Source organism: Panthera tigris, chromosome C1, assembly GCF_018350195.1.
Source record: "Panthera tigris isolate Pti1 chromosome C1, P.tigris_Pti1_mat1.1, whole genome shotgun sequence".
NCBI classification, from domain to species: Eukaryota; Metazoa; Chordata; class Mammalia; order Carnivora; family Felidae; genus Panthera; species Panthera tigris.
Window position 1 is genome coordinate 74,915,674 of NC_056667.1, and position 11,837 is coordinate 74,927,510.

The 11,837-nt window shown below is 39.3% G+C and overlaps 1 protein-coding gene across 1 annotated transcript; it reads right to left on the reverse strand.

Moving 5' to 3' along the window:
* Nucleotides 1-715: 715 nt before the first annotated feature.
* On the reverse strand, nt 716-11,102 carry LOC102958344 (guanylate-binding protein 6-like). The gene is made up of 6 exons (XM_007079145.3): nt 10,761-11,102; nt 6,605-6,822; nt 5,477-5,561; nt 4,945-5,135; nt 3,816-3,995; nt 716-1,110 (listed from the first exon to the last, which is right to left on the reverse strand). Exons 2-5 carry the CDS (start codon nt 6,692-6,694, stop codon nt 3,822-3,824), a joined length of 540 nt encoding a protein of 179 aa, XP_007079207.1. The 5' UTR covers nt 6,695-6,822; nt 10,761-11,102; the 3' UTR covers nt 716-1,110; nt 3,816-3,821.
* Between the last annotated feature and the right edge of the window lie 735 nt (nt 11,103-11,837).

Below are 11,837 nucleotides of genomic sequence, written 5' to 3' on the forward strand. Positions count from 1 at the left end.
ATATCCTCACAGTCCTATTTCCTAGGAATTGTAGTCCTAATTCATTCCACACCCTTTGTATTAGAATCTTAAAACTTATGTGATTTGATGTAGGGTTCAGGAGTGAACAGTCAAGAAAGAATTCTTGAGACATTTTTGGTGCAAAAAGGTGTCTTTAATTGAAGCACAGGGACAGGACTCCTGGAGAGAAAGAGTTGTACTGGGGTTGTGAGGAGTGATTGATTACATACTTTTAAGGTGGGAGGGGTAGAGAAAAAGAAAGTCTCCAAGAGGATTTTCGTATATTAAAGAAGACTTACAAGATCGTGGAAGTCTGACTATTGTCGAGGTAAGGTTGTTTCTGCCACTAGCAAAGCATTAATATTAACACAGTTGGGAGTTCCTGGAGGAATGTCATACTCTCCCTGTCTCAAGTATTTGTCATTGGGCTGCAGGTTATGAGGAAATTTAATTTTATCTACATCTTCTTTTGTCTTTGTTCTCTATGTCAAAAACTATACCCTTTGTTTTAAGGGTCCTTTAAAGCATCTGTCATAATTAGGATATATATAGAAAACAGGAACTGGGCACCTGAGCGGCTCAGTCAGTTAAGCATCTAACTCTTTATCTCAGCTCAGGTCATGATCTCACAGTTCATGAGTTCGAACTCCACGTCAGGCTCTGTGCTGACAGTGCAGAGCCTGCTTGGGATTCTCTCATTCTTCCCCTCTCTCTACCCCTTCCCCACTCATGCTCGCTCTCTCTCTCTCTCTCTCTCAAAAATAAATAAATAAACCTTTTGTTAAAGATGAATCTTTAGAGAGTGGGGAATGTGTTCAACCATCATTTTGCAGTTACTGATCAAGTGTTGGACATGCAAATAGGAACTAAGATTACAATGATAAAGATAAACTTGTCCCTAGCAGTGAGGTATCATCAGCGAAACAGAGTCAATGGATAACTTAAGTTTTCAAAATCATGCCATAGGTACAATGAGATCACAAAGGAGGGCCACCCAACCCGCTTTAGAGGATTCAGGAAATCCAAGACTTCATGGAGAAACCAGTCTGCAACATAAAGGTGAGGATCGTAGAGGTTGTTGGAAGAAGTCTGAATACTGTGCACAGGTATCTAGAATAGAGGTGTTAACATGTCACGCTTGTGCAGTTGGAAGTAGTTCATTATAACAAAAACAAAGCATGCAAACATCAGCTGAAAGGGAAGTCCAAAAACATCAAGATACACCGCAGACACACTATACAACTAACATCTAAAACTGTAATTTGAAGTTGGAAAGCGAAGACACACAAGCTGGGATTTCAGAATTGCATCATATTCTTATTCAGACTTTATTTTTCAAAGAATTTAAGGAAGTAGAATTCAACCCTATAATATAAACAAGATTAGGATATGTGTTTTTCCCCCCAGTATTGGACCTCACTATTACACCTCTCTTTTGAACTGGTTGATGCTTTTCTAAGAATGTAAAATTTCCTAAATACCATCATCATTGTCATCATCACCACCACCATCATCACCATAAACAGCATCGTTGGTTTTTTTTTCTTATACTCCTGAACAAGTATTACATTCTCCTTGTAAAATTTCCAAAGATACAAAGGTTTATACCGAATAAAATAAGTATTCCTCTCATTCCTGATCTCAGAAACCTAGTTTCCCCTAGAATCAACCAACAGTGCTAGTTCCTCATGTGTATACCAATAAGTATTATGAATTCCATTTTTTTTTGCAGAAATAGTGCCCTAGTCTCATTGCTTGGCACCCCAGTTTTTCCACATTGCAATAGATCTAGTAAGTTGTTCTGTGTCATTACAAATCGTGCTATTTCTCAATTTTCTGGCTATATAATTTTCCATTGTAGAAGTGTGCTGAAATTTACATTACCACTCCCATATAGACATATAAGTAGTTCCAATCTTTAGAGTTACAGACAATGCCACAATGGACATGTTATTAATACACAATTTTCATGACTCTGTGTGTGTATGAGAGAGTGTGTGTATACCTTAAAACTGAATATGTGGTGCCAAAATGGACATCTATTAACATTTAATATATATTAGACACAATTTGCAATAGATATTATACAATTTGGGCTTCCATGAAAGGACAGGTTTTCAGAAACATTGGAAACACAGTTTGATAGCATGGGAGGTAAAATATTGCATCTTATAGTTTTGTTTCATTTCTCTTATTTTGAGTTACTTGAATATCTTGCTTTTCTATAAGCTATCTGTTCAAAGCTTGCCCACTTTTATTGATTTGTGGCCCTTTATGATGTATAACTCATATAAATCAGCTCTTTCCTCTGACAGAAATCAAGGCTGTCTCTTCAGAACATTCTTGGCTTCTGAATTTCTTTAGGTTCTTTTTCACTATAATGAATTTATCTTTATTTTAATGTAGTTTTTGTCAGTGTTTATACATCTTTGGGTTTTATGGCATTTAAAAATAAATTTGATGTTCCAACATAATTTTATAATTATCTGACATTTACTGTTTCTGTGGAGCTTTTTGATGTTTCATCTGAAGTCAAGCTGGAACTTACTTTACACAAAATTTACAATAGATCTACTCACCTTCTTATTCTACACAGCTCTACAGTTGTCTGACAACAGCTGTTATGTAGTTCATACTGAACTGTATGTTCCCACTGATTTTACTTTTTTATTTTATTTCTTAAAAACATTTATTTATTTTGGGGTGGGGGAATGAACACACACAGAGAGAGAGACAGGGAGAGAGAGAATCCCAAGCAGACTATGCACTGTCAGCCTGCTGCCTGTGGGGTTCTATCTCACAAATTGTGAGATCATGGCCAGGGCCAAAATCAAGTTTGTTGTTTGACTGAGCCACTCGGGTGCCCCCAAAGTGTTATTTTAAATTACTGGGGGAAGTGCCTGGGTGGCTCAGTCAATTAAGTGACTGACTTGATTTTGACTTAGGTCGTGATCTAATGATTTGTGATATTGAGCCCCACGTGGCGCAGCGGGCTGACAGTGCGCATTCTGCTTGGGATTCTCTCTCTCCCTCTCTGTATGCCCCTCCCCTGCTTGTGTGTGTGTGCATGCACGTGCTTTCTCTTGCTCTAAAAAAAAAATAAATATACTTAAAAAAATAAGTACGTAAATAACACTGTTCACATGCACTTAATTCCTATATGTGGTGGGGTGTCTACTTTTAGACTACACGGTGTGTTCTGTTCTTATGTTTTTATATTTATGTTCGGTGACACACTGTTCTCATTCTTGCAGATCTATACATTTCATTGTACCTCTTCTGAATTGTCTTGGCTTTTGATTTTTTTGATCAGCTCTGTTTAAATTTTACAATTAGCCTTTTTGAAATTTTAACTTGCAATGCATAAAATTTACAGGTAAACCAAGAAAGAATTGCTTTGCATATGGTGCTGTCCCATCCTACTCAAGAACACACTATGGATATCTATTTGAGTAATTATTCAGATGCAACTTTCAGAAGCACTTCTTGATAAATATATTCCAATGTGTTTCTTTCCAGGAGGCTACAAATTTGACCTTCTCTTTGTCTTCTAATCAGTTATTTCCACATCCATTTAAATTAACTGTCCAGCCACATTTACTCTATCTTTTGTCAACCATTGATGCCCTATAGTAGGGCATTTCTATTTTTTCTGTTTTCTACTTTTCTGTTTTTTTTTCTGTTCAAATTTTTTTTTCTGTTCAAATTTTTCTGTTCAAAATTTTTCTGTTAAATTTTGCTGAAAAATAGAAAAGGTACATACGCGTGAAAATAAGCTATATCAAAAAGCTGTTATGAAAACTTGTGAAAATTACCTGAAATTACATACAAGAGAAAAACTTGACCATTAGTAAAATCAACTCTTGTAGCAGCTCACAAATTTGAGGCCACCACGAAGGCTGCGAAGTATCTTCTCTGTCATTGTTCTCCATTATCTTTGGAGTGCAGTCAGTTTCAGTATGTTGCTTGTTACCAGTCATGATTTTTGTTTGGGCCTAAAATTGTGTGATACATTCATAAAAGAAAAACATTTAAAGATCCCAAACTTTCAGGAGTAAGGTTACATATTAATAGTTTATAAAATTATCTGCATTTTCCTTTTTCAAGTATTCTCTCTTATTAGATCATTTACAGCAGGAATATCTCCTGGTTTGGGGCTGAAGAATAAGAAGCACAGTACCACCTTACTTATATTCATCCATCACTAAGGTTTTGCGTGGGTGCTAAACAGGTGTGAGGACAATTGTATGATATTCTATTAATGCTATTTAGGAGGGACTCTTTCATCTGAATGACACAAATGCTCACCCACATCTTAGAAATAATGGGAATGTCTAAGCTGGTTGAGAAATCTGATGCAAACACTTCCAGTCGGGAGAAGAGAGAATTTCCCCTATGTCGCATGCTGACTCAGGCCATCCTCTCCTGGGGACAGCTACAGGTTCGGAGCTATCAGTCCCCCTCACTTCTGAGTCTATACATATCTGATGGTTTTAGGTCAGCAAGGATCTGTCTTAGGGTCTTTGGGTGGGTAGGGTGCCTGAAAACTGGCAATAATCTTGGGAAAGTGAACCAATTGCTGCTTTTATTACATACACCCAGTTAGGACATCTTCGATGATAAATCTGAGGACCCCATTTAATATTGGCTCCGTGAGATCATCCAGGAATCCCTCAGAACAGCAGCACATGTCCTGGGAAGGTGATTTATATTCCGGAAATTCTTGGAGCTACCAAGTTCCTATGGGACTCTCCAGAAACTCAGCGTGAACACAGCCCACGTGCCCTGACACAAGCCATTACAGATTCAGGGCTTGTAGTGAATTGGGTGCAGTAAATGACAGCAGTGCTTCTCTGTCTGGCTTTGCTTTAACTTTCAGTCCTCCCTTGCTAGGGTTCCAGGGCTTTCTTCTGCAGTCACTGCCCAGACCCGAGCCAGGCTTACCTCCAGCCTCTGAATCCTCTCATTCTGCCCTCTCAGAAGGTTTTTTCTCTCTCTCTTTATCTCCTCTCTCATTTGGGCCATGGATTCCTGGAAAATTGTTTCTAGAGTCTCTAACTTTTGCTGCAGCATTTTACACCTTTTCTCAAGAAGCCGCTTTTCCTTCTCAGCTGTCTCTCTTTTGGCTTGCTCCTCTGCTCCAGGCAAGAAAACAATGGTTAAGCCTGAAAGCAAAAACCCTCTGTCCCACAACCACCACTTTCTCAGACACCAAACTGTCTGGGAAGAGCAGACAGAAATGTCCAAATTTAACTCGTGACCACACATCGAGGGCAGGTTTGAGAACAAGGTGGGAAAGGCCCCCTGACTGGCTGGCCAACGAACAACCACACCTTGTCTCATTATTTTCAGATTTAGCAGAGCATGTCTTCCACAGGAGAGGAAACTCCTTGCTTCGAGAAGATCTTCCTGTCAGAGGTCTCAGAGGGCCTGGCAGGAACCTCCCTCCCCATCATGCCCAGAGCCCTCCCCATACCTGCTAAGGCTTCTCGTGCTTCATGGAGAAGCTCATCTTTCTTCATGCAGCTTCCCTCTAGTTCCTTCTTCATCTGCACTAAACTCTGGGAACCACAAAGGGCAGAGACATATCAGGCAGGTCTAACCTGAACTTCCATTGAAATATTCTGAGAAAAAAACTGCTCTGATCAAATTCCCTAGTTGTTCCCCGCCCCCCACCTACAAATGCATGTTCTAAGACCCTGCCTGTCTCACTATTCCTCCAGCCTCGTCTGCCAATGCTGCTTCCCTCCACTCGTGCTAGGTTCCACCAGTCAGAAGAAATTGCAGTTTTCCAGACGTGTAACCTCAGATGCTTTCATATTTTTCACATGCTGGGTTTTTTTTTTTCCTGCTTGTGACTCCTCCAGTAACTTCCACCCTGGATGATACGTACAAATCTTTCAAAATGTATGTCACACTCCTCTTTCAGGAAGATTTCTTAGACCACCTTCCTTGTGTGAAAGAAATCACTGTACATTTACATTTGTACATTTTTGTCAATTGTACATTTTCACTGCATGAAACTTATGGTGTGTGAATTACTGTTCAATGAAACTTGAATTACTACCATCTCAGAAATACTCCTTCAAGACTATTGGTTAAGTTTCTGAACTCCCTGAGCCTTCCTTGTGAAATGTTGAGTTTGTATTATATGATCTCTATGGCTCTGTGCAGCTATGGCATCCTGTAATGCTATCTACAAGGCATGATTCACAGTCATACAACTCAAAGTAAAATAAAGGTAAAGAATGATCTGGTAACAATCTTCCCAGAGAACTTTGGATTGAATGGGTGAGAGTGCACAGAAAAGCAGCCAGCTCAAAATAACTGAAGCATGTTTCAAGCCCACAGGGAAACTAGATGTTCCGTCAAGGAGGCCATCTGAGTGTCTGTACTGACTTTGCTTCAGACATTAGACAGATTTCCAGATAAAGTGCCTGCATTTGGAGGAGAAGGAGATAAAATAGAGTAATAGTGTCCTTTTAACTCTCTTATTCAGAATAATCAGCATCCTTCTGCTGTGAATGTTAGCTAATCTATGGCCAATCAGGTGCCCTTTAGGTAGAGGGGGTAACATGAAGAATCAACTATTAAGACTAAGTACCATGTACTTCTTCCATAACTCCTCGTCATTTTGGGGGGGCTGCTCCGTGGGGGCGGCTCCATAGCCCAGGTCTGGTACTGCCACGACCATTTCTGTGGGAACCTCACTCTGCAGAGCCACTGAGTCCTCACACTAGGACACAGATATCACCGTGTTCTCCAGAGAGGGAACCGCTCCGCTGTTGAAGGCATCCACTAAGGTCACCAGAATCCCCAGCCCTGAATGAGGCAAGAAGTTTAGGGTATCAATGAGATTCAAAATTAGAAACTATAAATTCTAAAATGATTTTTTAAAGACGCTATGAAGTTTGAAACTTTTTATAAATCCCATCTCCTCCTACTAAATAAGTGTTTTCCTCCTGATCACTGCACTTAAAAATTTTCAGTATCTATTCTCAGTTAACATGCTCTTATATCTTTTGGAAAAAGAATTTCCAAATGAGGCATAAAAACATAGTGGACAACCACACAACTTAATAATCAATTACAAAATCAGCAGAAGAACTACACAGGCATATTTCCAAAGAAGACATCCAAATAGCCAACAGTAAATGAAAAGATCACTAATCATCAGGAAAATAAGAGATATCTCAAAAGCAGAATGAGATGTCACCTCACACCTGTTAGAATGGCTAATAGTAAGAAGACAAGAGATAATCATTAGTGAGGATGTGGAAATGAGACAACCTTTGTACACGGATGGTAGAAATGTACATTGTAAATTGGTTCAGCCACTATGGAAAACAGTATGGAGGTTCCATAAAATTAAAAAATAACTACCATGGGGCATCTGGGTGCCTCAGTCAGTTAAGCATCTGACTCTTGATTTCGGTTCAGGTCATGATCTCATGGTTTGTGAGATTGAACCCCTCACCTCCCCCTCCAGGTTCTGTGTGCTGTCAGTGCAGAGCCTGCTTGGGACTCTGTCTCTTCCTCCCTTTCCTCCCCTTGCCTGCTCTCTCTCTCTCTCTCTCTCACACACACACACACTCACTCACTCTTTCTCTCTCTCAAATTAAATAAAATAGAACTACTGTTATTATCCAGCAATCCCACTTAGGGGTATTTATCTAAAAGAATTGAAATCAGGATCTCAAGGAGATATATGCACTCTCATGTTATTGCAGCATAAGTGACAATAGCCAAGATATGGAAACCTAAATATCCATCAATAGATGAATGGATAAAGGAATTCTGTACATATATACAGTGGGATATTGTTCAGGCATGAGAAATAAGGAAATGTTGCTGATTGTGACATGTATGGACCTCAAGGGCATTATAGTAAGTGAGATAAGTCAAATACTCTATGACAGCACTTGTATGTGGAATCTAAAAAACCTGAACTCATAAAGACAGTAGAAGGGTAATTACCAGGGGCTGGGAGGTGGGGGAAGTGGAGGTTTGTGGTTTACAAGGGTATAAACTTGCAACTAGTAAATAAATAAGTCCTAGAGGTGCACAGCATAGTGATTATAGACAACAACACCAGATTATAAACTTCAAAGTTGCTAAGCACACACATACACACACATATGATAATTAAGTGACATGATAGAGATGTTAGTTAAGACTAATATGATTGTAATCATGTTGCAATATATAAATATATCAATTCAACAAGTTTTATACCTTAAACTTATAAAATGTTATATGTCATTTATATCAATAAAAATAAAAATAAAGTAGATATGAGGTGAAGGAGGGTGAATGAGATTGTATATATTCCTACTAAAATTCTACCGACTTTGAGGAATTAATTGTTGGAAATTTAGTTTTCTTGGAATATATATATAATATACTATATATTATATATATTACATATTACATATTACATATTACATATTACATATTATATATTATATATTATATATTATATATTATATATTATATATTATATATTATATATTATATATATTTAATCTCTGAGAAGAGCATTTCTCATACAGGTTGTCTCCTCAGATACAATGGAAAATTGCAAACCCAGAAGAGCTTCACAGTAAAATAAGACCACAAAGTCATTCTCTAGCCTCAGAGTTATCCGAAGCATGAATACATCAGCACTTCTGTACTTTTCCATGGCACAAAATGCAGGCTACCATTGGCCATCTGCAGAGTGCTGCCTGCATTATTCTCCAAATCTCTGATGAAGCTAGAGACAAAATCCTGGGTATCACCAGTCTCTGATGTGTTGCTCTCATTGATTCTAACAAGAACCTGCAAAGTAGGCTTCTTCTACTCACTTTGCAAATGAGATCAGAAAGTCAAAGTAAGGTATTTGCCAAAAGCACATAGTGAATAAATGGTAGACCCATGACTAGAAGCCTGAAGGTCTGTTTTACTATTCTATGTTTGACACCCAATTACCTGGCAAGATAATTTTCTTCAAAAACATTGGTTACCCATATGCCATGATCAGTAACTTCTACGGGATTTCTGTTGACTCTCCTATCTTCACAATACCTGCTCTAATGTATTATTGTGACCCGATGGGCTCCTCTTGTTTCTGCAGAGTCAGGATGACAGCTGCAAACCACTCAGCAGTTTCTAGACCTGGCTCTCTCCTGGCACAGCTCAGTGCTTCACCAAGGGCTCCAGTTCAGCTCAGGTTTATGAAAGATATCTTTTCATATTTTTATTCCTTGATATCTAGTCCCATTCACTGTGCCCCCCCCTTTTTTTTTACTTCAACTCATTGGTTGAACATCTCTTATTTGCCACATGTTGTGCTTGTGTGCTTGGATTAAAAGATAAATAAGCTGCAGCCCCTGCCCTCAGAGTGATACTAAGATAACTATTAGGTTAGAATTAGGCTTAGCTGTGACAGTTAGGAAAGAAATGTGTCATAAGCAGTTTACACTTATTTCTCCCTCATAAATTTCAGGGTTAGTAGTCTGGGGATGGTATGTAGTTGTGTTTCATAAGGACGGAAGCTTCAGATCCTATCATATGCTCAACCATCTATAAGGGGCAGTCCCTGGTGTGCTGTCATTTGTATTCTAAGCAGAGAATACTAACTCTTTACCTTACTATGTAAAGTCTATGTAAACTAAATCGCTTCTTAGGTTATCCATATTCCCGTACACAACCACAAGAGAGGCTGGAATTGCCATCATTATTCTGGGAAACTATGTGCATGGCAAAGAAGCAGGAGTTCTATTAGTAGGGGAGAAAGGAAGAATGGTTACAAGGGGATAGTTAACACTACTTCCCAGTAACCATCTCAAACTAGGAAGATGACGGACAATGCAACAAGGATTATACTTTACTGTTGATCACAACTCTAATCATCTCCACCAAGGTCTAAGCTTGAGGAGAAAGGTGTCCTGACTATTCTGTTCTCTGCCTGGTCCCCATGTTGGGCACATGGTACACCGGTTAAACTGAAATAATCCTGAGGAGAGAGAGAGAGAGAGAGATGTGAGTGATAGGGGTTCATTGAATTACAAGTGGAGACGACTTAATTCAGTTTGGGAATACAAAAGAAGAAAAGCCTCTGGGAACTATAAGGGGTGACAGCACTGGCAGACCATGGGGTTTCAGAGGCAACGCAGACAGAGTGAGCCCTAGAAGAAGGGAGAGGTTAGCTATGTTAAATACCCAGAGAATTCACTGCAAGCATTAGCAGGATGGCCAGGGATGTCCTTACCAGAGTGACGGAATAGTAGCCAGAGGGAGAGGTAGGAATGGCTGTGGGGGAATGAGATGGATCCAAAGAAAGAAAATAGAAGCATGTCTGGATCCCAAGATCTACGTGCCAAAGTATTTAGTGGTGAAGAGTCACAGCCTCTGTTACTTATTGCTCCAAATAATAATCAGAATAAGAATGTTAATAGAAAAACTTACATATCTATTTAGAAAGAGAGCATGCAGATGTCACAAAATATCACCACAGGGGCAAATCCAAGTGAATGGTGTGTAAGAATTCATTGTAGTCTTAAACTTCCTCTGTAATTCAGTTTTTTTTAATGTGTAGATTTTAGAACAAGAATATGTAACAGCATTAAGTGGAAAATCTCAAACACAAGGTTTTATAGCTTACATATTTACATGTATCTATTGCATTCCTCTTCTGAGTTCTCATGTTTATGTCAGAAATTAGGGTTTTAAGCCCAAACCTAAAGTGCATGTAAAAGACAGTTTAGAAATGAACATACCTGAGCCATAGATTGCTGTTCTGTTCAAGAATGAGCATCCAGGTACCTCTTAACTCACCCTTGCTGTTTTCTTCTCCCACAGAAGCTGAAAACAAACTGAGGTTGTTAAGAAAGGAAATGAGCATAAAGCTGAACCTGAAAGTAAAAGCACTTCATGCTATTTTTAATTATTTGGGGAAAACCTGCTGGAACCCAGACGCCAGAGCCAGAGAAGGTATGAGGGTGAAGCAAGTGAGAGCAGCCCGATGACTCTGCAGTTAGGCCCTAGGAAATTGCACCAAACCAGCTTTATTTTCTCCCCAGCTCGCCTGTCCACAAAGGGACTGCTGCCTGAGACCAAGGGCACAGAGCTGCTGGCTCCAGAGGCCGCAAGCAGACTAGGTTTGGCAGCTGGCCATTGACAAAACCCAAAGGCAGAGAGAAGAGTGGTGGCGAGTCAGGAAAGGAATTTGTTTCAGGGAGGCCGACACTGGGAAGACAGTGGGCTTGTGTCCCAAAGGCTGTCCCCAAAGTGCCAAAAAATATTTCCAGGTTCATATAAGGAAAATGTGGGACAAAGTGGTAGGTAGGTGCAATTGGGCAGCAAAGGTCAGGTGGATCATTGTCTTGGGGTCAATCACCCAGGGTCTTGCTGGTCTTAAGAGAACTTAATCAGTTAGAAAGTACAGACTGAAGTCAAAATGTGGGTAGTTTGAGTCCTCCCTAGACTCGATCCTTTTCCAGGACTACGATGTCTGTAGGTGTGCATTCTGTTGTACTTTTATGTCTTGGAATTCATGGAGCTTCTTGAATGAGTCGATTAATGTTTTTCAGAAATTATGCATGTTTCTGGTTATTATTCCTTCATATATTTTTTTCTAACACTTTCTACCTTTTATCTATTGATGAGACTTCCATTCTGCCTATATTTGCATGCCTGGTGATGCCTCACAGTCACTGAGGCTCTATTATTCTTAATTCCTTTTTCTTTTCTGTTCCTCAAAATGGGTTCTCTCTGTTGATTTATCTTCAGTTCACAGATCTTCCCTTTGCCAGATCAAATCTGGTTTTTGAGCCACTTTCTATTTCATTATTTTG